We start from the raw sequence: 26,608 nt of genomic DNA, 5'->3' as shown, positions 1-26,608 counted from the left end.
ACATAAAAAAGGGTATATCTTTGAAAAACAGACACTTGCCAAAATGTTGCTCTTTATTAGGTCGATTAGACCTTCATCAGGACATTGTCTGTCCTGATGAAGGTCTAATAGACCGAAACGTTGACCTAATAAAGAGCAACATTTTGGCAAGTGTCTGACAGTGTGCGGGACCTCTTCTTTGTTTTTTCAAAGATACCCTTTTTTACCACAGCACAAATGTTTTCCCCTTTTCCCCCCTGTTTTTCATAGTGTATATATCTGTACCTCTTTAAATGTTCTGATGAATTGAAAATGGAGGACACTGATGTAAACAAGTCTAGTGCTTTTGGGTCTCGTCTAGCAGTAGTAGCAGTTGCTGTATTGACTTGTGCTTTCGTTTGAAATACGTTCAACATACTGATATATTGTGAAATAAAATCAATCAATTCAATCAATACCACTGTTGGCGATATACATTGCTTCACAGGTGATACTGTACGTTCAGTCAAATGTCCATTGATAGACTGTGCATACATTGTGTTAGAACCTAAGCTCAACGATTGCATTATCTAATCTTACCCTGATGTGTTTAACTCTTACTGCTGTTGTGATATCTGACTTCCCCACTATGATCAATACAATGTTTATCTAGGAACTATCATGAGCTAGAGTTCTCCAATCAATCTGAAACCGACATGACCAATAGTTTCTTGGAAGTCAAGGAAACAAAACAACGGTGGTTTGCTTGGGGAAATGGTCAGCATTTGTAGTAGAGACAGGGCCTTTAAAAAGGGTAAAGCATTGGCTCAGTCATCCCCAGCATATTAGTTCATACTACCGACTAAACCATTCAACCAACGTTTTAGGAAAATCTTTTACTGCCATCAACAGAACTTCTCATTTTTCTGTGTTTCTACAGGCCATCCTTTCCCAGACAAATTAGAAGACGGCAAAATCACGCAACTGAACATTTGCCTGCGATGTTCAAGAACTCCACACCCCCCCACACACACACACACACACACACACACACACACACACACACACACACACACACACACACACACACACACACACACACACACACACACACACACACACACACACACACACACACGTGTAATAAAGCAAAATAAATTCTGTACACAGCAAGTCATCACTCACTAAGCACTGTTTCCTAAACCATCTAGACAATATGTAAAACGATTATGTTTTAGACAGTAATGTTAGTCCTGCTGTTTTACAGGTGAAGAAATCACAGGTTAAGGCTTTGACCTTTGCTTTTACATGGAAAGTCTGAGACTATTCAAACGTTATGGAATATGGATTATGTATTTTATGGAATACATGGCCAGTTTGACCACTCCAAATGCTCTAGATCTTAAAATATGAACTGAAAACTGTCTATCTATAAGCGGCATTGAGAGCTTGTAGATCGACTATTTTCGCTGCGCAGCATACTTACAAGACATGCATGGCTTCTATGGAATCCAAATGACAAATGAAATCAGTCATGGGCGACTTTAATCCATAAATCTACGACGACAGAAGATCAAAACCCACCCTAACCTACTGAGCAAGCAACAGCTACTCCGCGGACGAAGCCGGGCACACTTAAACAAACACCAATGTACTCACGCTGGATTCTATCTCACAAAGCACCATTTCCACATCGGAGGAGTCCTCCAAAACCATTTTTTCAGCCAGTTGTGCGGTTGAGTGGGACCTCGCTAGTAATGAAATGAGTTAATATAGTGATAGCAGCGGTATATAGCTCCTTCGGCGGTATATGTGCACGTCGATTATAGATCCAATTGCCTGGTGTTAAGTCTCAGAGGTTGGGGCCACTCGCGCTGCTGAGCTGTACTTTATACCTCCTCATTGCAGTGTTGCCAACTCTGGTGAGAGAAATAAGCCAACCCACCTCCATAAACAAGCCAAAAAACACATAGCCATGTGATCCCTTTCTTTGTATCTTAGTTATGTATACTCAACCTATTGGTTTTATACCTGTATATATGTTGTGTGTATCTTAAATATGTACTCAACATATTGGTTTTATACCTGTGTTTATATGTTGTTTGTATGTCTGGCCTCGTGGGGAAAGATGGTGGGTGGGTGGGGAGGATTGGGAAAGGAGTTGTGGGAGAAAATTAAAAAAACAAAGAGTTGTATTTTCTTTCTGTGAAACTTGCAAAAACAAGGCAACTCCTGCGAGAGAAATACGCCAAATCTCCCCTTGAAAAGCCAGCCAAAACAAGCCCAACAAAACATACTTATATACTATAATCCTAATAAAAAAGATTTTATGCATTTATCATAATAAATACTATATATGTCTATAATAATGAATGTTTTAGGTCATGTATTATATACTATTATACACACATACTTTAGCCAGGGCTTAAGTAGAGACACCAGACCGATTCTGTCACTCAATGTGATTCACACCAAAAAACCAATGAGTATTTTATACATCAAAGAAATGTTGGCTTGTTCGAGTTTCAAAACGAGACACCGAACTTTTTAAACAAGCCCAAAAAACGGCAACCTCGGGGGGGGGGGGGGAAACAAGCCAACATTGGCGGGAAACAAGCGGACTTGGCAACCCTGCTCAGCGCTCACCCATAATCTCCGGCTGGCCTCCCATGGAGCCTTGCAGACCGGTCAAAACAAGCTAATTCCAGCCCGGTGAAGAGATCCCTAAATTGGATCAGACTGTGACAATGTCAGACACAGCAGGGGGCAGAGGAGTTGGAGGGGTGTGGCCCGCAGCGTCGGGGTCATGTGATCCATGGGAAAACACGGCCGCTAACGAATGGGCAGAGAGGTGATTAACCCACTTTGTGCGGGAACCCTCTTGGTGTTAGCATTATGATATGCTTTAGCTATTGAAAAATACCAGATCTACAAGCTCATAGCGCGCCACCGAGTGGCGCGCTACGAGCTTGTAGGTCTGCTATTTTTGAAAAATCGAAGAACGACTGACAGAAAACTGTCAGGATGTAGAAGTACATTTTTAGAATCTGATCTCAGGTCAAATTGGGTTAAGGCAGCAAGGCATCATTCACCTGCTGCCGTACACGTAACACTGCAAATGCGCAATGTATTGTGAATTATTTCATAATGACAACAACAACAGCAGGTTGTGAGCAAATGGACCCACGTGATGTTTTCAAACAATAAAAGGCGGCACCGCGCTTCCCGTAGGCTTCCTGCGAGTGTCCTGAAGTGACCCTGGACGTGACTGACCGGACAGACGGACGGACGGACGGATGCCCTCAATTTGTTTACTTTATTAAATTAAGTCGTGAGGAAAAGGGGAAAGGTGCATTTCCTCTGACCGCTTTCACCACTGATGATCAAATATAAATTCAAACTAAAAAAGAAAAATTGCAACAACTTTTCAAACATTTCCAGAATTTCACCAAAATAGCCGATCTACAGTACTTGTAGTGGCCTTGTGTGGCCTCAGTGGCCTGGTGGTTAGAGTGTCTGCCCTGAGACTGGGACCCGGTGCCTCCCAGTCCCTGCTTGACACTCAGCATCAAGGGTTGGATCGGGGGGTAAGTCCCTGTGACATACTGGCGTCATGTCCAAGGGGGTGTACTTGTACATCAAGCTGCCTCACGCTCCTGCCCTGTGGGCCACATGGCTCGGCAAGGCTATACGTACTTACAGTACTTGTAAGCTAACGCAGCGCGCCAGACACGTTGCGAGCTCGTAGATCGGACATTTACACTATTCATTCACAAGGCGAAAGCAAGCACGTGGGCTTCAGCCCACGGTTAAGTGGCTTAAGGGTTAAACATGACCTCAGGCAAATCGCTACGGTTTTGAACAGAAAAGTGCATGCCCAGGGTGAGGGGCTGCCAATGTCACTCTGAGGTGAGTTGGAAAGTCTGTTTCTGTTTTTCTTGTTTTTTTTCTCCCCCGTCTTTAAGAAGCTAGACTGAAATGGGTACATGTGTATAACTGTGTCCTTTGTTCCACAACGTGTCTGAGCTGAGCTGTCTGTTTTTTTTTTCTGTCTTGTCTTTGTCATAAATGTAAAAAATAAAAATCAATAAAAATATTATTGAAAAAATAAAAAGACGCTAGACTGGGCAAGATCTCCACGGGCTATGTGAACACACGCCATTTTGGAAAGAACTTGAGCCCCACCCCCTTTCCTTCACAGGTGTTACCGCGACGCTGATATTAATGAAGGCTCTGTTCCATTCTGGTCAAACAGAGTCAGCGTGCTGCTTTTGTGCGTGTTGGCTCACTGGAAACACTCTGCTACACCAGTGGGTCTCTCAAAGTGTCCTTGGGTGGGTTCCAAATGGCCCTGTGCGAGTGTGCGGGTGTGTAATTATTGAGAGTGTACAAATGGAACCGTTTGTATACAATCGCAGAGTTATGTAACACCTCACCCCACCACCTTATCAGTAACACTTGTGAGGGAAGTAGGGAGGCGGCCCGGAAGTAGGAAGAGTTATCCTGTGTGCGTAGAGCCCATTCACTGGACGCTATACGCTCCTGGACCATGGAGAGACTAAGATGAGGAAGGAAGGAGGGAGGGAGGGAGGGGAGGGAGGGAGGAGTATAACACAGGGTAACCTGTGAATGTTTGTCAGGATGGTTACTGTGCAGACAGACTGGTTACAGACAGACAGACAGACACTGGTTTCAGCTGCCAGTAATCTACCAACTCCTTCCTACTGTATGTGTCCCCATTCATGGACAAGGTCTCCAGGCAAAGCGCTCAGGAAGACGACGGCCTATGCCTCTCTCTCCAACCGTCAGTGTTTTTATTACTTTTATTTATTTGTAAAAGTGATTGAATAGTGCAATGTAGACATACTGTTACAAGTAAAAGTCCGGAATGTACTTTACAAAAGTAAGTATTGGTATCAAGTAGAAATAAGTCATCATGCAGAATGGCCAATTCAAGTTTTCAAATGTATAAAAATCCTTTGAAAATGGCCGATCTACGAGCTCACAAATGATGCGTCGCTATAAGCTTGTAGAAAAATCTAAAAAGTTACAAAACGTACTGGTTGTAGTGGTGTATAGTTTGGGAGCTACAGACTGAAAGGCTTTGTCACCGTTAGTTTTTGAGTGGTGCAACCATTCCTATAGACAGCTATAGCCTATGTGTGTGGCTGGGTCCCTGGGTCCGTCCCCGTGTACCTGGCTGTGTCCGAGCACGAAAATAGCATTATAGCGTTTGTTCACCATCAAGTGTCACTGTTGCACAGGAAGTAACCAACGATCTTATCTTGAAAGCGTAGTCTTCCTCCTGAACTGTTGTACCAACTCCATTTATGGATCTGTTGCACACGCACGCATGCACGCACGCATGCACGCACGCATGCACGCACGCACGCATGCACGCAGTACAGTACAGTACAGTACAGTACAGTACCACTCACTTCAGACGGGTCTGATTTTTACTTTTTAGTTTAGTATATGGGGATCTTCTAACAGACCCAGTTCACCTGAGGGCCCTGCTGCAGCACAGCATTATAACCTGGGCGCAGGTCAGTTAAGTATTGGCCATGGTTATGCATGCAGTCACGGCGAGATAATCCCCTCCTCTAAGGCGGCTACACAATTGGTTGGCTGGTGGGTGTGTCTGTGTGTGTGTGTGTGTGTGTGTGTGTGTGTGTGTGTGTGTGTGTGTGTGTGCAGTGCACTGTGCACGTGCAGGCAGGCAGGCGTGTGCATGTTGTGCATGCATTAAGGGTGTTTACCGTCAATGCCCAGAGCGGAAAGCCCAAAGATGGCCAGATGGCGCGGCGCGCGCTCCTTCGCAGAAGGCCGACGTCACTAACTACCACTAAGCTCAGACACCTGTTTGACATTCAACGCTTCGGCCTGGATACCTGAGAGGTCACCTCGTCGGTCAACAGGAGGCTATAGCATGAGGTCTTTTAGAGACACCATTAACTAAACAATATTATTGGGGTAAAGGCAACCATCCATTGACCAACTGGCTCTACCTTAGCCCTACTAGAGGTGCCTGAACAAAAATGGTGACAAAGGGGGATAGGGCCTTTTCACGCAGGGCTCCCAGGCTCTGGAACAGCTTGCCATCTGACCTGAGGACTATTAGCTCCTTGGCTATTTTTAAAACTAAATTAAAGACCCACTTTTATAGGAAAGCATTTTTAAACCGATAACCAATGTTTGCTTTTAATTCCCTTGATAATGTCATCTTATTCTGCCTGCTGTTTGATTGTTATTGATTGTTATGTAAGGTGCTATATAAATAAAGATTATTATTATTATAATCATGTTGGCCTTTCTGATCTATCTACAGGATATCGTGGAATCGTCCTAAAAGGTCTGAATTGAAAATAAATAGTATTTTGTCTGCGATCGAACAAAGCCTCTCGAGGCTGCGCTGCTGTACGGTGTACACGTGAAAGCACAGCCGCCAGACACAGCACACCAAAGACCGCCAGCTTCCTCAAGCTATACAAACGTCACTGGCTGTGGGTTTGACAGCAAAACGCCTTCTGGTTAACGAGGGTTTGTTTGGACGAGCAGCAGCAGCAGCACTGTCCAAGGTGCTGGAATGAGGAGGTTGGCGCTAAACCCCAGTGGTTCGTAACTTGGATCAGCGCACGTGCATGCGTGCATGCGTGGGCAACAGATCCACAAATGGAGTTGGTACAACAATATGTTCAGGAGGAAGACTACGCTTTCACTCAGGCATGAAGGAAGCATGAGTTCAAGTCCGTTGCTCTCCCCTTGTCCCCCATATATGGGGACTAGGTTGGTGTGTAGAGCCCAGGCTCACATTAGATGATTGACACAGGGGTGAAAAATGGGTTACAAAATCGTGGGATAAAAAATATATATTTAAGGAAGACTACGCTTTCAAGATAACATCGTTGGTTACTTTCACCACCAGTTTCATGCTAATTTCATTCCTATAGGGCGGCCTTCCTCTCAGATATCAAAGCACAACCAACTTCACCATAGTTACAACATACAAGTTAACTCCACCATTTATCTGCCATGGTAACCGATCTTGGCTCCACCCTCACCACCACTCACCGAGGCCTCGCTGCCATGGCAACTGACAACTGTCAAGCCCTCCGTCTTATCTCCGCCCTCGCTCCAATAAGGGGAGAATATAGATACCCCGTTTGTTTCACCTGTCATTCGTGCATTATGTATCCCCCCCCCCCCTCCTTCCCTCCCATTTCTTGTACTCACATTTGTTTTCTAGCTTCAGGCTCCAGATGGGGCGTCTCGGATTAGAGGCGTGTCCTCAGATGACCAGAAGGACACACGCCCCTCTCCTCAGACCCCAGGCCAAATACTCAGGGTATCCTAACCCCCCCCCCCCCCCCCCCCAGGGCTTAGCCTTTCATCCTTCACCTATCCCCGGAGACTAGTCTACACCATCATCCTCCTCCCTTCCCTCCCCCCCTCCCTTCAGCTCACCACTCATCCTCACTCCCCCCATCACTACCCTTCCTCACTTATCCATCCGTGCCCCTCGGATTCTCTCACTCATCTCCCCCCCCCCCCCCTCCCCGTGCCATCATCCTCATCCCCCCCCCCTCCTTCCCCTTCTTTTCTAAATAAATGTTAAACGATGTTTGATTGAATGCGTGGTCTGTACTAGTGAACAGGATGTTTTCTATGGAACACATCCTAGGGAGAACAAGCGTGTGCACGTGTGTGTGCACGTGTGTGTGTGTGTGTGTGTGTGTGTGTGTGTGTGTGTGTGTGTGTGTGTGTGTGGCCACAATGCTGTACGATATCACGAATGCGATCCAAAGTGTGATTCGTCGGTTCCCATGGCAGAGGGACAGTAATCAGTGGAGAGCCAATCAGATTTCTGTGCTATTAACATCAAAGCAGACAAAGAATGAAGCCAAACTATAGGCCAAAAGAGTCAACAACAACAGATGTTTTGTCATTCAGTAGGTGAGCATTTCTTCATATCAACCACTAGATGGTACTAGACAGGCTAATATAATAATGGGGTCTTATTGAAACAACAGCAACTAATCCCAAAGCAGTAAATATGTTGACATCTAATCATTATACTGTAGTGTACATACCTTGATCACAAGTTGCATCACAGCCTCTCTCAAGCCCTGACAAGAAAAAAGGAAACAGTTTAGAAAAAGAAAGAAATAATAAGTCTTCTGAAAGAATATATATTCAATGATTTGTGCCACATTTTCACGATAAAAAATATTTTTCAATAGCTAAAGTATAACATAATGCTTAGTTAAAACACCAAAAGGGGATCCCGCCCAAAATGGGTTTAAACTAATGCAATTAAATTGAAAGATGCTTTAATTTATCTAATATCCCTAGAGGCTTCACCATGTCATGGAGAGAGTATTTTGTTTTACATCCACATCCATCAGTCTCATAATAATAAACAGTATGTGAGACTAAATTATTCTATAGTGAATCCTATCCGACATCATGCTGCGGAGGATATTTTGGGTCAATATTGTGATTCATATTACATAACTTCACTGCCGGGTGACGTTATGTAATACGGTAACATCTCTTTCATAAATCAATGTTCCTGAACACGCTTTACGTCCGCGTGTGGGTTTTTACAAATATCGAAACCATGAAAAGTATTCCAAAAGTGCTTCTGACTAAACCTCCTAACTTTTTTTCTCTCTCCCCGTCTACTCAATGATGGACATAACTATCTCCACATTCACTGGTCAAAAACATCCTATCTCTACTTGAGCTGTATTTGGGCTTTGGGGTAAAGTGATGATAATATAAGTATCTGACAATGTATACATTTTATTCCTGAAAAGTTAATATTTTGGACATAGTTTAGTTTCTAGGGGTGAGACGATATATCGATATCACGATATATATATATCGCTGCGAAATATATATTGTATCGTCCTCCCAATATCGTGATATTGATTAGTTAGTACGTACTAGTAGTAGTAGGCTACCCGTTGTTGTGGATAGACAAGTTGTGGACAAGTTTCAAAGTTTTACCATTGTTTTACTGTTTGGAGGAGGAGGATATGTACTTATGGCCAGTTTGTGAAACAAACAAATCTTGTATGATTTTGGAATACACAATTCCAGATTTTTGCCTTTTATGGTTATTTTTTCATTTTCAGTTCTAGATATCGTAATATCGTTGATGAAATCTCTTACAGTATATTGAATATCGCAATATACCGAATATCGTGATATTATCATAATGGAGGATCTAATATCGCCACAGATATCGTATGGTAAGGTACCCATATCGTCCCACCCCTAGTTATTTCCAGTCACATACCGGCAAGGGGTCGACCAGCAGGGGTTTGGATTCCACTACGATATCATCCATTTCAGCGAGCTGGGAGAGCCTGTGGGACAGAGAGGTAGAGAAAGAGACAGAGGGAGAGACATTTTTTTTAGAAAATATCTACATACAAACAATTGCCTTGAAACCCCTTTGAAAAACAAGTGCTCTTTGTGCACAACCTTGCAAAAGCGAGCCAACCTTTCCTATGTGGAGAGTACAGGCCAACAGCTATTGTGCAGAACCTGCAGCTGCTCGCCTTCTCACTGGCACTAAAAACAGGACCACATTAACCCATACAGGCCAGACCTCGAAATTTAAAAAAAAATCTTCTAAATCCTCCAGTTTTCTGAAATAAATATTTTCACGATAAAAAAAAAATAGCAGACCTACAAGCTCGTATGCTCCTATGAGCTTGTAGACCTGCTATTTTTCAATAGCTAAATTATAACAATGTTTAAAACACCAAAATGGGTAATACTCCAGTTCTGGCCTCTCTCCACTGGCTCCCTGATAAGTTTAGAATTGTTTGTAAGGGTCTTTTATTTGTTTTAAAATCACGTCGCGGCCTCTCACCATCATATCCCTCTGACATAATTGAGCCCTCTATAGTATATGTCCCACCCAGAGCTTTAAGGTCTGCGGACAAGCTTCTGCTGGTCGATCTTGCGACCAGCAAGAGGAGCAGGGGTGGCCGTGCTTTTGCAGCCGCGGGCCCCAGGCTCTGGAAACACGCTGCCCTTCCCCATTAGACCTGCCCAGTCGATTGGGGTTTTTAAATCCTTACTTAAAACCCAAAACCCATCTGTTCTCCCTTGCTTTTAATTGCACTTGAGCTCTTCTGTCTTTGTATTTTTGCTCTGTGTCAAATATGCATGTTATTGTTTTATATTTCTTGCCATTGATGTTTATGTTGTATGAATCGATGCTTTGCTTGTTCATCAGCACTGAGAATGTGCTATAGAAATAAAGTTTGATTTGATTTGAACTATTTCCGACAGCAAATGAATGCACAATTCGTATGGCTTTGTAAGTTAAATGTCCCTCGGCTGCAATGTAATAGCTCTGCATGTGTACATCATTCCCTTTCAATTGTACATACACAATATTTTGATTGTATTGTTCCACTTTTTCCCTCTGCAATGTTAACATACGTTTTCTCATACCAATAACGTCCATTGAACTTAATTGGATTAATAGACTGGTAGAGAGACGGCGGTAGAGAAAAATAAACTCAAATGTATTGTCACAAGACAGACATACAGGTTTACAGGTGTACTAAATAGTGGGTGAAATTAGTTGTGGTACAAGCTTCAAATACTGTCGGTAGATACTAGGGGGACAAGAAACAGAGAGAGAGAAACTGAAAAGCGAGTCATATGGGTGTAATTTCCAGTGGTGGAAAAAGTCTTAAGTTAAAGTACCAATGCTGCAATATAGAGAAAGAAAGTGAAAAGCAAGTCATATGGGTGTAATTTCCAAAGGTGGAAAAAGTCTTAACCCATTCTGAACGGGAACCAATTTTGGTGTTTAGCATCACGTTATGCTTTAGCTATTGAAAAATAGCAGATCTACAAGCTCATAGCGCGCCACCGAGTGGCGCGCTACGAGCTTGTAGGTCTGCTATTTTTTGAAAAATCGAAGAACGACTGACATTTTTTTAATCTGATCTCGGGTCAGAATGGGTTCATCAGACCAGTGTGTGTCCTAGTGGAAACTTCGTATGAATCTGATCTCAGGTCAGAATGGGTTAAGTTGAAGTACCAATGCTGCAATATAGAACTACTCCGTTACAAGTAAAAGTCTGGAATTCAAAATGTACTTGAGGAAAAAGTACGAAAGTATTGGCATCAAAAGTATTCAATATGCAGAATGTGCCATTTGAAGTTTTCAAATGTATATAAGTAGCTTTTGAAAATAGTCCATCTTACAAGCTCACAATGCGTCGCATCGCGACACATTGTGAGCTTGTTTTCCTCTGAGATGTAGTGGAGTAGAAGTATACAACTGGAAATTGGAAACACTAAAGTAAGGTACAAACACCTAAAAAGTATACTTAAGTACAGTACTTGAGTAAATCTACTTTATTTACTTTCCACCACTGGATATTTGATCAGGTGTTCAAAACAAAGTCTCTGACTGGTCCAACCAGTCTAAAAGAAGCGTTTCTCTGTGGTTTCTGAGGCTTCTTTGAAGAACCTTCTAGACAAGAAAGTCTCAGGTTACACATAAATGTTTTGTTCGATACGCTTTCTTTTATTTTTCTGTTCCAAGAACTCGTCGTAGAAGAACTTCACAAGAACATGAAAGAATTAGGGGCTCATTATTTTGTGCAAAAGAATGTCCCACTCCATTCCAATCGTGCTCGACGCTATCGCGTTTTTCCTGACCGCAGTGCGATGATGCATTCCTGCAGGCCATATCTCAAAAACTCCACAAAAGGCAAAAAATAAATGAAAAAGATCAAGAGGTGGTTGATGAGAGACACAAGTTGTTTGCTGGCTAGCTTCTTGTAAAAAGCAAGTTGAAAACAAAAAGCCTGACAGGCAGATCAACCAAATGATAGATGACTTGAACTTGAGAGCGGAGTACTATACTGTTCCCCTCCCACACATAGTGCTGCTGTCTGAAGCCTGTGAATTATACGTTGTACAAGGGGGTCGTGAGCTTTCAGATTTGCTATTTTTGGGAAGTTGAGAATGGATAAACTTCGTCTAAATGAACCAGACAACACCCAGAAAACACCCACAACACTGACACATTCATAGACAAACAAGAGAGACAAGGCAAACAGGTAGACACTGCAGCAAGCTATTAAAGCAGAGAGGCAAAGAAGCCACCAGCGCTTTTCTATAACTTCTCAAAGTCGCTTTACAAGGGCCAGGAGGGCAAAAAAAACTACTATTTATTGAAAGAAAACTAAGATAAGCAAGTAAGATAAGAATTAAAAGCAATAAAACACTAAAAACAAGAGTTGAGACAAAGTCAACTACGGGAAAGGCAATTATTGTGAACAGGTGGGTTTTGAAGGTAGGGAGGGACAGACAGACAGGGCGTCTTTATGTTTAGAGAGTGCATTCCAGAGGGAGGGGGCAGCCACAGAGAAGGGCCCTGTCTGTCGCCCCAGGGTCAGAGCAGGTCTTAGGGGGACCTCCAGGATATGCATATGTGTACACATGTACAATTTGTACATGTGTACACATCACTGACAAGATTGACAAGTCTATGTAGTGATGTTTCACTCACTACGCAGACCGACTGTCCGTCTCGTCTACCCATCCGTCTGTCAAATAGGATAAGCAGGAATAGAACCGGAGATTCGTTCGCAGCCCGACCCAGCAGACTGACATGCCTGCACACGTTGGTTTCTGCGTGACGTGCACTTAACCCATTCTGACCTGAGATCAGATTCATACGAGATTTTCCACTGGACCCACACTGGTCTGATTAACCCATTCTGACCTGAGATCAGATTCTAAAAATGTCAGTCGTTCTTCGATTTTTCAAAAATAGCAGACCTACAAGCTCGTAGCGCGCCACTCGGTGGCGCGCTATGAGCTTGTAGATCTGCTATTTTTCAATAGCTAAAAAGCATAACATGATGCTGACACCAAAACGGGTTCCCGTTCAGAATGGGTTAATTTGTGTATACATAAAGTTTATAATAATGCATGCACTGCGGAACGGCAGTGCAGGGGCAAGTCACGACGTATGTATGAAACTGGGACAGCGATCATCCTAACATATTATGGTCTGTTTTTTTGGCTACAGGTTGTGATCGACATATACTGTAGGGGACACGTACAGTATAGCAACGCAGCGTTTCCTTTCCTAGCCAACTTTACATGCAACTCCATTCTCACGCCATGCAGCGATTCTGCACACTAAGCAACCTCAGCGAGGGAGCCGTGCGAAACAAACTGCCTTCCATACATTTGAACTACAATAATTAACTAAAATGTCAATATAATATAATGACATTGTGGTGGTTGTACTTGGGGTCTAGTCGGCATTTCTATTGAGAAGAATAATATCGTCTGTTGGGTTTTATAGTGATTATTATACCGTCAGTCTCAGCCTGGTCAGATGTCGTCCCCTGGCTACGGTGTGAGTGGAAGCAGACCAATGGAGAAAATAAATGTTTGACCAGTCTCAGCAGCAGATAGGACAGTAAGGAGAAGATAAAGTGACCCACCGAGGACACCATTTGACAAGCCACACGGTGAAGTGAGGTTCAAACAGTGACACTAATGTTTATTACATTTTCCGTGCATTATATACAAAACAGTATCTCGAGAGGTTCAACCCCCCCCGCCCAGTGGTCGTATGTCACATGGGTATTTCTGAGAATACATATGACAAAATGTACAATTTCTGTGGTTTAAGCAACCGGAAAAGATATTATCTATGCACGTTGCCTGCGCTCTCATTAACAACACCTAATAAACCCGATACTAGATTAAGATTAAGAAGGTGTAAGACACACAGGATACTGTGTTTGCGTAAACAGGCCTTAACCCATTCTGACCGGGCACCCATTTTGGTGTTAGCATCATGTTATGCTTTACCTATTGAAAAATAGCAGATCTACAAGCTCATATCGCGCCACCGAGTGGCGCGATACGAGCTTGTAGGTCTGCTATTTTTGAAAAATCGAAAAAACGACTGACATTTTTTAGAATCTGATCTCAGGTCAGAATGGGTTCATCAGAACAGTGTGTGTCCTAGTGGAAACCTCGTATGAATCTGATCTCAGGTCAGAATGGGTTAAGGTATCTCAAGAATTGGTGCAATACAGTAAAGTACAGTATGCAATGCATGCTATTGGTCACGTGACCATGAGCTGACATTTAGCCGACATTGCTCTTGACATGATCTATGCATGGTTATGCAAAATCATAACAGGTTTAAAGCAGTCCAAAACGTACTTTTTATAATTCAATATCAAAAGTAGCAGATCTGCATTTGTGTGACGTTTGTAGTATGAACAAGTTAATTAAGCAGGGCGTATATTTATGAACAAAATATGGAGATAAGGTTTCTTGCCCGACAGCAACCAACCATATGCAGGATAGGACCCCTACTGTTTGAAACGAGGTATTGCGTTAACCTCAAATTGCAATACAGCACATGCATGGGGACCGGGGTTCAATACAGCACATGGGGGACCGGGGTTCAATACAGCACGACCCGGGTTCAATACAGCACATGGAGGACCGGGGTTCACATGGGGGACCCGGGTTCAATACAGCACGACCCGGGTTCAATACAGCACATGGAGGACCGGGGTTCACATGGGGGACCCGGGTTCAATACAGCACGACCCGGGTTCAATACAGCACATGGAGGACCGGGGTTCACATGGGGGACCGGGGTTCGAATCCAATACAGCACATGGGGGACCGGGGTTCGAATCCCGGGTATATAAGTTATGGATTGCAGTCATTGCAGCATTTATTTATTTTTAAAGAAAAAGAAAAAAAGAAACAGTGTGTCGCCCTGTTCTTCAACATGTTCTAAAGTGTCTGGGAACAACAACAACAAAAAACAAAAAAGATAATTTGAGACTGCAAAACATGTCCAAACTCCAAACATACTTAGTTTGAACTATCGCACCAAAGCCCTATTCAGCTACTGTCTGTCAACAGGAAAAGTAAAAGGGCAAAGCAATGACAAGACACAAGCCAGAGAGAGAGAGAGAGAGAGAGAGAGAGAGAGTGGGACAGTGAGGAAAAGAGGGGGGACCCAGAGAAAGAGTGGGCGTCAGATTGTGCTGCGGTGGGTCATTGGAAGAGGAAACGGTCGGGCCGTAGGCTGTGCTGAATGCAAATTAAATCAGGACAGTTCAGAGAGCTCTTTGTCCAGCAGAGCCCCGGCTGGGCTGGGCCGGGCTGGGCCGGGCTGGGCTGGGCTGGGCTGGGCCGGGGGCTCCTAGGAGGGTCAGAGGATTGGCTCTCTCTCTCCTCTTCCTCTGCTGATGAACAGCCCTTGGCCGACACACACTCACGCACGCACACACTCACGCACGTGCACGCACGCCGGAAGTCATGGACATGAATACAAGGATGCTCGCCCCAAAATAGGCTTGCTCGCCCTCGGGTCAAATCTCTAAAACAAAGGTTTTTTTTGTGGCTTTCGCCTTTATTTTATATATTTTATGGAGGGACAGACAGTAGGCTGACAGGAAATAGGGAGATAGATGGGTGGGGGGGGGGGGGGGGGGGGGATGACATGCAGTAAATGCCGTCGGGATCGGGAGTCGAACCCGCAGCACACTGCCAGACTGGATTACCAGCCAAGGTGCCTGGACCGCTGAGCCACGGCCCAGGCCCCTCGGGTCAAATCTGGCGACCTCGGAGCGGTCGCCACCAGGTATTCCACGATGTAAACACAGTAAAACCATGCCTAACCCTAACCTTATTCCTAAACATAACCTCAGTAAAACTATGACTAAATCCTAATCTTTATATTACAGTATATGATATATTTTTGGGGCTTTTTGCCTCACAGATCACAGTAGGTTGACAGGAAACGGGGAGAGAGATGGGGGGAAGACCGTCGGGACTCGAACCTGCAACACATTTCCAGGCTAGATTAACAGCCTAGGTACCCGGACCGCTAGGCTGGCCCGGGCAAAATCCAACCTAACCTAAACGTAACCCTTATTCTTAAACTAAACCCAAGTAAAACTATGCCTAAACACAACCTTATTCCTAAACCTAACCTCAGTAAAAACGGATACAAGAATTACATGAACCGCTGGGGGTCAGCGGTCCGCAGAGAGAGAACATGAGGGAGAGTGCGCTTCGGGCTGAGCGTTCCCGTTACCACAGATACCACTGCGTCCATCAAACGACAGCACAGGCCTCTCCCCCCCTCCACAACGACAGCACAGGCCTCTCCCCCCCTCCACAACGACAGCACAGACCTCTCCCCCCCTCCACAACGACAGCACAGACCTCTCCCCCCTCCACAACGACAGCACAGGCCTCTCCCCCCCTCCACAACGACAGCACAGGCCTCTCCCCCCTCCACAACGACAGCACAGGCCTCTCCCCCCCTCCACAACGACAGCACAGACCTCTCCCCCCTCCACAGGCTGGCTGGCTGGCTGGTGATGATGTGTATCTGCGTGTCACTCTCCATCACTTTGCCTGCGTTTGTCTTGGTTGCCAAGTGTCAGAGGAGCCAAGTATTTGGCCAAGCTTAGCCGTTTGTTTGTTTATTTGTTTGTCACACTCTTTGGCTCTGTCATTATGTGTTTGTCACCATCTTTGGCTCCATGATTATGTTTGACTTCCCCCCCCCCCCCACACACACACACACGACTGGCCTGGGCCCTGATGACTGCATAGAAACACATCCCTTCTTGTCGTCAATCTGTTGACACCGTTGTCAGATATGGCCTTCGGAACAAGACCATTTTTAGAGACAACCAACTGCACAAAGTGCACATTGTCTTCTATTGCTCAAATTAAAGAAAATGTCACTCCCAACGTTTCAGTCAAGGATCGTCTTTCCGGCCGCAGAGGGATTTGCATTTAACTTTTTGAGCGGTGCCAAACCACTCCAATGAGTGACCGAGTGTACGTGTCTCTATGTCTGAGTACGAGGCCTCGACAGCTGCAATACCGCTGGGTGACTTATATAAAGTGGCACTGTTGAACAGCCTAAAGGGGCATTCACACCGCGAGCACTATCACTGCAGCCAGCCAGTGGTATGTTGTTGAGCAGCCTGCACTGCTCAGTTCACACAGGCGTGATTTTTATATCAAAAGTCCATCAAAGTCCAATCAAACAAAATCATAATGCATGATTAAGCCAGGTACTAACATTTTTTTACCAATAATATATTATATCATGACATGCACCTGTCATTCATCGCTCCACACACAGTGAGAGATTCATTATGCTAGGAGACCAGATTATTGGTAAAGATTTGAGCTGAGAATAATGCAGCTGAAGACAAACGTTATTCAGCAGTGCTGCCTTGTAGACATCTTCTTTTACATTATGGACATAAATAAAACATATAGCTGGGTTATAAGAACATCCCAGAGCCCAAACCAGACCTATAGGTTGACCGTTGATTGGCCAATGTTGTGATGCTGTTTTCACAACTAAACATTGCTAGAGACCCCTGACTGTATATGAACCTTTATTGAGAAAAGGATATCCCCTTGAGATGTATCATCTCGTTTTCGAGGGGGTCCAGCAACATACAGCAAAGCACATTCATTCATACATACATAATCAAGGACAAAACAAACAACAAAAGCTCTCCTAAAACTAGCCGCTCCCACCCCACCTAATCACCCGCAACATATAGTATCAAAAAATCAATATAGTCATGTAATGATACAAGTATGTAAAGATGATGAACATACACCGGGAAGCCAAACAACAGGCCGAGCACCATAACAGACATGCGGATGCGAGATCCTGCATTAACAACATTGTTGATGAATACACAGAGTACAAACATGCACGTGCACCTTAGTCGTTAAATAGTCAATTCGCAGCATGATGTAAGAGACAGAGAGAACAATCAGAACAATCGGAGCCCCCCCCCCCCCAAGGACCCCTGGGGGTCCCCGCCCCGGCCCCCACTTTGAGAACCACTGCTCTAGGGATAGCTAACGGGGCCTTTATAGACTCTTTAACGTTGTTAAAAACTAAAGAGGTTCGTCATTAGAGATCAAAATGTGGACATCCGGCCAGGAGGACTGCAAGAAGAGAGATTTCCAAAACACGCCAAGAGCTCGCGCACACGCCACACGCACACACCCACACACCCACAAGCACGCACACACAAACACGCTATTAGTTCTCTCACACTGGGGGGAGAACAGAACAGACACCAGAGCGAGCCAGACCTCACAATAGCACAGAGGAAGAGAGAGAGAGGAGAGAATCAAACAAACGGAGTCATTTTTCTTCAGAAACATGGCCGTCTTCTCTCCACACTGCGAGAGCTTTGTGTTCGGACGGAGGCCCCGCACAGGAATCGGCCCCCGCTGACATTCCGAACACCATGTGACACGACGAGGAGAAGACCGCGGTCACAGTGACCACCATGCGTTTTTATACAACAGGGGAATTTCAGAACAATAAGAGTAGGACCATGCAAGCCCCCGAGTTATTTGCTGTTGTGTGCCTAGTTTTATGTCAAGTCGGATAGATAGATTGACCTTCATTTTGATGCCGGGGAAAGTCCAGTCGTCAGTATTTTCAGTGAAAGCTTTCCCCACAAAACAGAAAATACTAGTACAGATCCCTGAGGGTCTCCGGTCAACCATATGGGGGTGTAATACTGCGTTCACACAGATACAAAAGATGCAAAGCTATATACACAGCATTATTTGTTGGAAAACCAGCTTAACTTATTTGTAGCTTTGTAACTGTTGTGGCTTTTTTGTATAGCAGCTAAAAACGTCGACTGTATCTTTGCCATCTTCATGTCGCTGGCTTCCACTGAAAAATAATGTCAGCTGTTGTATAGCTGGCTCCCAGTGTGAACATACATACAGTAGCCATACACTGTATGTGGTTAAGTGGTTCAACCCACACCGACCCACCCAGGATGGAGTCGGCTTGTGTTCATTATGGAATAAAACCAGTTTGCAGAGTCAGACACACTTCCTCTCTCTCTCCCTCTCTGTCTCTGTCTCTCTCTCTCTCTCTCTCTCTCTCTGCCACCTGTTAAACCCATTGGCACGTAGCAGCAGGAAAGGTCCGACTGGGCAACAGGCTGACACACAACTAGGTCACCTACTGACACCGTGTGCACACTGAGGATCCCTGACCCCGCCGCGCAGCCAGCCAGCCAGCCAGCCATCCAGCCAGCCAGGGTAATCTTTTACATGGCATGGCCCAGAAGAGTTAACGCACGGAGAAAAAAAGAGATGGATGACTCAGCCAAGCCAGCCCGGTGCAAATGGGGCAGCAGCTAAACGAGACATTAAGATGTTAAGTTAAGATGCCAAGTTAACGATTATTTTATAGATCAATTAATTAGTTGATTTGCCTTATCAACCTCTTAGGTAGATTACAACAAGCTTGTGGTTGTTGTTGTTGTGAGCTTGTGTACTGTAGATCTGCTATTTTGGTCCCCTATGTGCGTGACATGGTCGTACGACCAAGCATAACCTGGACATAACAGTCCTTGTGTGAACTGCTTAATCCATTTGGTGTTCAAAACATTGTTATAATTTAGCTATTGAAAAATAGCAGATCTACAAGCTACGAGCTTGTAGGTCTGCTATTTTTGAAAAATGTGACACAAATCTTTGAATATATATTTCAGAGCAAACATTTTAAACTAAAATAGTTACTTCTGGGGGGTCCCTGAAACTACATATTTTGAGATGGGGGTCCGTGGCCCAATAGAGATAATTCTGTGGGTCCTTGACATGAAAAAGGTTGAGCACCACTGTCATAGAAAGATAGGTTTTTCAGAAAAATGTTAGTCCAGAATGGGTTAACAACACAACTGCAGCTGTAAACTAATGTTACATCAGTCATTGTCCATGAAAACAGTGGAAAGCAACAATTTGAGGTGATCATAAAATATATTGTTGCTGGCAGGGAGAAACTGCTCATCTAACTGCTCAGGGAGAAACTGCTCATCTAACTGCTCATCTAACTTTGTATGCTTTGTGGTAAATTAATCACACTACAGAGTGTTACACAAAAGCAACAAAGTAGCCTATAGTAGCAGATCCGCAACTTGCTCCATCTTCTACTTTCGCAACTTTTTAATTTGAATCCTGAAAAGTAACAGTTTTGGACACGATGTTTCCACCTGACAGCAGAGACGATATGTAGCCTTTGTTTGCGACAATGAATCCTAGGAAATCAGAACTTTTAAAATAATTGCTAAAATAATTAGCGAGGCACGGTGAGCTTATGGATCTGATATTCTTTGCAGTGGTTAAGCATTATATCCTCAGACTTCCAGTACTTAAGCACTTCTCTTCCTCCAAGAGAATTAACTAGAACACAGCCGCTACCATTTCTTGCTTATGCAACCAATCTTGCCATCTTTCGGTTCCGGTCTATTTTCTTGCACCCTCTTCTCGTGCGTCACGATGAAAATTAAACCAACAAAAAACATGGGATTATGTGTTACTATACACTCCGTTGTGGCAGATGGCTTTATTTAAACTATGGGCCATATTGGCCTGCTTGGTGTGTGATTGGCAACAGTGATGCACAGGCGGCATAGCAGCTCCCTCTCTCGGTGTGTGTGTGTGTGTGTGTGTGTGTGTGTGTGTGTGTGTGTGTGTGTGGTCCTCATAAGCATATAGTAACAGAATTGGACAAATAGTCATTGTGAGGAGGAGCGTTTTCCTGATCCACAAAAGATGGAGCTGTCCTCACGAGTATAGTAATACTGTGTGTGGGCGTGCATGTGTGAACTGTGGACGCATTGGTTCCAACTTCCTACAATGTCCAATGTTCCTAGAGGGGTGTGCGTGCATGCGTGCATGCATGCGTGTGTGCGTGTGTGTGTGTGTGTGTGTGTGTGTGTGTGTGTGTGTGCGTGCGTGTTACTATACTTCTGTGTTCCTAGACAAATGGCCGTGCACCCAAGACAAGGTGCTCGACCATGTCACGCAATGGAAATAACAGATCTACAAGCGCACAACAATGCAAGCTTTTGTTGTAATATACGTGGCGAGCTTGTAGATTGGCCACTTTCGGCTCACACGACACGGCCTTGCGATCTATAGTGCTAAATAAGGCGTTTTTAGGTCGGCAGGCTGTTCACAGATTATAGAAAGAAACCCTAAGCCTGGCGGAAGTGACAGCGAGTTGTGCAATCGTCACAAACAGGAAATAAGGGAAGGATATGGCACTCGTATGATCTCGGATGGAGAAGCCAAAATGAGCTGCAACGAACCATACAGTACAAACAAAAGGCAAGCGGTCGCCAGTCAGGGGTTTATATTTCCCAACGGACGCTGTGCTGGACTGCGTTCAGTAAACACATACCTTATTATTGTTAGGTCTTGGTACTAAATCTGAATAAATACACACTTGTCACCACGGTCTATTATGGACGAATGATTCAATAACAATTGACTTGAACCATGTTAACAATACCATTATTCCCGACAATTAGGCAGATAATAATCTTTGGTGATATTTGAAATGTCAAATAGCAGTGATGGAAATATCATTTCCACCAGATATTCATATTCACGACACAAAAACGTACTAACTTAGCACCTCTAGATTTGTGCAAGTCATATTATTAGGTGAGTATTCTGCGAAAATGCGAGGACATTCAACAAAACTATAGCAGACCCTGGGAGACCCGAGCTGTGCAAAGAATTATATATTGTCAATGATTAACCCTATATAATTATTTGCACACTTCATTGTCTGTCGGGTGGAAACCTCATAATGTACAACAACTTACTTTTCAGGATTCAAAATCAAAAATAGCAAAAGCAGCAGATCTACAAGCTCAAAAGTCAAAACGATACGTTTGAGCTTGTAGATCTTTTACCTTTGATTAGTTTGTGTGACGCTGTACGGCTGTAGTATGATCAAGTAGGGCGTGAATTTACAAGCAAAGAAAATCACAAAAAGTTAGAATATGGAGATAAGAGGTTTCTGCCCGACAGCAACGACTATTTGACTATATTGAACTATTCAAAAATGTTTTTTCAAAATAGTAAAAAAAAATGGCAAAAAGGTTTACGTATAAGGGGTAAGGCACTGACAAAAATAGGGCCCCAAAGTTAAATCTCTTCTCCGATCTACAAGCATGTGTATTACTACTAGGTCTGATATTTTCGTCAAATCTTCGCCCCCAGAATAGGGATGCTGGGTTACATGTGGTTAAGTGATACAAACCATACAACGACCCATAACATCCGGCCAGTCCCAGTTACAACAAAACAAACGCCACTACGTTTCCCTGTCAGGGTACGCACGCACACGCACGAGAGACAGAAAGAGAGAGAGAAACACAACAACATTCAACTCAGGAGGCGGCATGGACTCCATTTTTAGAGTGCTACGTATATAGGATAAAAGCCAGCCAGCTTCCAGCCTTCGTCATAGGTTTTAAATCCAGTGTGACCATCGGACTCAGTCCATCTGCACAAAAATCAATCACTGCTGCTTCTTCCTAATCTTTGGGTAACTCGCGTTAATCCGTCTGTCCCGATTGTCTGATCCGGGGGGAGCAGTAGTAGCAGCAGGCTGGTGCTGGCACAAGCTCTATATTTTCAGCAGATTGTGAAATATTAGTGTCTGAATTTCTCTCCCTAAAACAAACAAAATAAATGTGGGGAAGCAGCATGCATGCACCCCAGATCTGGAACAAACTCCCAGAAAACTGCAGGTCTGCTGCGACTCGCATTTCTGTTAAAACACTAAAGACTGTTCTGTTTGACACTGCCTTTGACCGAGTTACTTTTCTTTCTCTTTTGCACTGTACTATGTGTACCTGTTATGTTTAATTGCGAACGCAGTGAGCACTAACTATGAGACCTAGCAGATCATGTCTGTGTGTCTGTCTGTCTGTCTGTTTATGTGTGTGTCTGTCCCGCATAACCAGGAGACCCCAAAGCAGCTATACGTCCAAATATGGAGTGTGTTGCATCAATCACAAACAAATCACTCAGCTCCATATATGGGCACAAAAGGGGCCAGGTCCACATAAAACTTAACTTAAAAAAAACGTAACTTAAAAAAAAATTAACTTTAAAAACAAATCTTAAAAAAAACCCAAATATGTACGAGCTGCGTTCGCTTCCCGCGTTTGCGCGTCTTACTTGTTATTATGTTTCATGCATCCTAAGGTCATTGTAAAATACTTTCCTTTGCTTGTTGTTGTTCCGTGTAAAAGCACATTGAATTGCCTTGTCGTTGAAATGTGTTATACAAGTCAAATTGCCTTATTGCCTTCAATCCATGAGCAGCTGAAACGCATGCTCCACACACTGACACACTGAGGGTGGGGTTGGTATGGTGGGTCACTGTCACAGCAGGGATCAACACAGTGCTTCAGTGGGTTTTACACTACACACCACCACAAAAACAAACTCTTCTGGACACACTGACACAACTACTGGTTGTTGCTGCCTGGTCCCAGACCAGATCTTCCATCTGGGATTTCTCAGGGAGTTCAGCTAACACCAATCCGTTCCGTACCGAACCGAATCAGCGTGAGCTAAGGGCGGGATATGTGCGAAACCGGATGTGAAGCTATATAGACACGTCAATATGATTGGTTGTGTTTGCACGCCCACACGGTGATAGACAGACGGTCCCATCCAATCATCTACCAAGTATCTTGAAAAAAAGGAACAGCCCCGTCATCGAATTTGCTTCCGCGATCCCAGATCCCAATAAGCTGTGAAACAAATTTGTGTAGCAAGCTTCTTGGATCTGGCAGCGTCAGGTTAGGACCCACCCCCTCCCCCACCACCCTGACTACTAGCACTTGGAATATAGAATTTGAAGCATTCAATTTAGTTTGATATTGTGAATAAAGCATATCTACAAGCTCACAAAAATACTGTTGCAGGTCATTTTCACAAATTTTCACTTTTCTGGTATTACCATTTGGCCAAGGTTTATTGGCCAGAATTTATTTATTTATTTATTTATTGTATAGCAGTTTGTTGATTACTTTTAATGCGGTAATGTTTTTTTTTTTAGGTATTTAACCCATTCTGAACGGGAACCCATTTTCGTGTTAGCATCATGTTATGCTTTAGCTATTGAAAAATAGCAGATCTACAAGCTCATAGCGCACCACCGAGTGGCGCGCTACGAGCTTGTAGGTCTGCTATTTTTGAAAAATCGAAGAACGACTGACATTTCTTTAATCTGATCTCAGGTCAGAATGGGTTAATCAGACCAGTGTGTGTCCAGTGGAAACCTCGTATGAATCTGATCTCAGGTCAGAATGGGTCTATAAAATGTCACTTCACTGTGTGGATTGAGAACCACTGCCGCGTAAAGCATCACAACTGAAAATACGAATACCTGAATGATAGCATACATTATAAGATTTACTAAGAGAACAGCAATACATTTATCTATTGAGGAAGTGTTACTTTCCTCTGCAGTGTCAAAAAAAACACTGATGTGCAACATTGTGAATGTGTTTTGTTTTTTTGTTCATGGGCTAGTAGTAGGCTAATTACGTATGGGATACACCCCTTTCCCCCCCCTCAACTGTATATCATTTATTTTCCCTTTTTACCTCCTTTATGATGATTCCCTGTTCTTTGGCTATAGAGAAGTGTATATGTGTACGTCGTCTCTAAATGTTATGATGAATTGAACAAGGTGGACCCTCTTGTAAACAAGTGTATAGTGCTTTATTGGGTCCTCCACTCACTGTTAACAGTTTTTGTATTCTGCAAACTGTTAATAAATTCTTCAATCAATCAATCAATCAAGGTCAATATGTAGGGACATCTCGGCACCTCTGTACAATTGGCTATTTTGTCCAAAATGTTGAAAAATAATGTGAACATAATGTGAACATTCACGGTACATGTCAGACTTTTTAATGTTATCCTTCAACTTCTTGTTTATGACCCAAAATGCCTGGATGTACAGGTATTGTAGCAATTTGTATAGCAATTGTAGAAATATTAGACCTTAATTTATTGTCGAATTTTTAAGCATGTACAATCAGGTCCTATAGCCTATACTTCACTTTAAAACATTTTCCAATTGATTTTTTGGAAAGAAATATATGGTGCCCAGTCTCTGCCCACTCTTCCCTTGGTGCCCATGCATGTCTATGGCTCTGGGGGCCACTCCCACTGCCCATATGTTAGCGGGCATCCCTGAAACTGAAAAGTTTAATATTTTTTGTGTTAACTTCTACTTAAGTGTCCTGCGGGATACTTGTATTATTGTTAGCTTTTACTTCAGCTGAATTATTTGACAGTTTGTAAACAAGTTGTAATATTTCAATTTAGCCTAACAGTGTTTTAATTAATGGGCCTAATACGGGCTAAATAGCTCAAGAGTGATAACAAAATGATTTGTTGTGAAAATGATAGCCACCCTCCTGTTTGTGTTTATATTATGGCACTCGGGTCACGTGTGGTGGAAAAAGCAGCATGCTACGTTTACTCTAGATAGTAAATTTACTATTCATAGCCTTTGCAATGCATGATTTATAATTAAGAGACATTAATTTGTTGACATTCAAGGAATGCAAGAGCAAGAAAGACGGACCAACGCCTGCTCTGACACAGACACTCATCAAGCGAAAGCAACACAGCCAGCAACCCAAGTTACCCAACCAGCGTCGAATAAACAAACATCACATGCAGGCTGCAGCTGACAATAATCGACAAAAAACAATTAATTCCTCTGCAAATAAAAGTTATTGGAAACTTTACGTACCTTTAGCTTTTAAATTTCTGTCTGCAGGTGAACACGCGCAAAACAAAAGGAGGGAGTCCTCGAAAACAAACTTTTTCTTGTGTCAGTAAAAGTCTCTCTCTTTCTATCTCTCTCTCAGTGTGGAGGAGCGTCTCTCTCTCTCTCTCTTTCCTGCTGACAAAGCGTTCCTTTATTATTTACTACGTGCGCCGTTCAAGTCACAGTGCGACGCGGATGTATCAGGGAATGTCATATAAAGGCTTGGGGGGCGTTGCCCTCCCATTTCCCTTCAGGCTTCTCTCTCTCTCTCTCTCTCTGCACAGTGCAGTGTCAGTGTATTGGGCAATACAGGCTAGCTGTTAGATCAGATCACAACTGGATCTATTGCCTAGCTGTTGCATGAGACGGACCTGATGTGACTGATCATGACACCACAAGTGGAACTCTCTCAATGGGAATGTCTGCCCCTCACTCGGTTTTAATAGTCCAGTGTGGTTCTTTTAATCCAGTGGTGGACTACTGGACTCAGACTGGACAAAGCCTATATATACCTCGACTGGAGGTCAGACCCGAATTATTTTGGGGGGGTCCCCCAACTCTCCCCCCCCCCCCCCCCCCCCCCCCCCCCCCCCCATATGATGATTAGCTTAAAGTGCAACATTGTTTTAATGTTTTCTCACTCAACAGTAAACAACAAACCAACATGCAGTATGTATGCCTTTTAAATACCAAATTGGCCAAATTGGCAAATATTGTGAAAATTGCCAATCTACATTGTGAGCTTGTAGTTCGGCTATTTTCACAATATTTATCTGTGGAACAAAGTTAAAGGACAACTTTAGTTTTTGACCCACCCTCCCTGACAGCCAGGAGCAGAGCTGAGGTAGTCACTGAGGTAGTTAAGCATGCAGCTCCACAGTGGCAAAGCTCCGGGGGTTGATGAGATTCGTCCGGAAATGCTGAAGG

At 43.7% G+C, this 26,608-nt stretch overlaps 1 protein-coding gene across 1 annotated transcript in view; it reads right to left on the bottom strand.

The window, feature by feature from the left end:
* Nucleotides 1-25,854, bottom strand: part of ndrg1a (N-myc downstream regulated 1a) — a 48,250-nt gene extending 22,396 nt beyond the window's left edge. Inside the window, exons 1-3 of the mRNA XM_080787665.1 lie at nucleotides 25,664-25,854; nucleotides 9,263-9,332; nucleotides 8,049-8,084 (exon numbers count right to left, since the gene is read on the bottom strand). Coding sequence (XP_080643791.1) covers nucleotides 8,049-8,084; nucleotides 9,263-9,313 — 87 coding nt within the window. The 5' untranslated portion in view covers nucleotides 9,314-9,332; nucleotides 25,664-25,854. The remainder of the gene's footprint in view (nucleotides 1-8,048; nucleotides 8,085-9,262; nucleotides 9,333-25,663) is intronic.
* Between the last annotated feature and the right edge of the window lie 754 nt (nucleotides 25,855-26,608).

The sequence above is a fragment of the Protomyctophum bolini genome (genome assembly GCF_963924005.1).
Source record: "Protomyctophum bolini genome assembly, chromosome: 17".
NCBI lineage: Eukaryota > Metazoa > Chordata > Actinopteri > Myctophiformes > Myctophidae > Protomyctophum > Protomyctophum bolini.
Note: the sequence above shows the minus strand (reverse complement) of the source record. Positions and strands in the feature narration are given on the sequence as shown.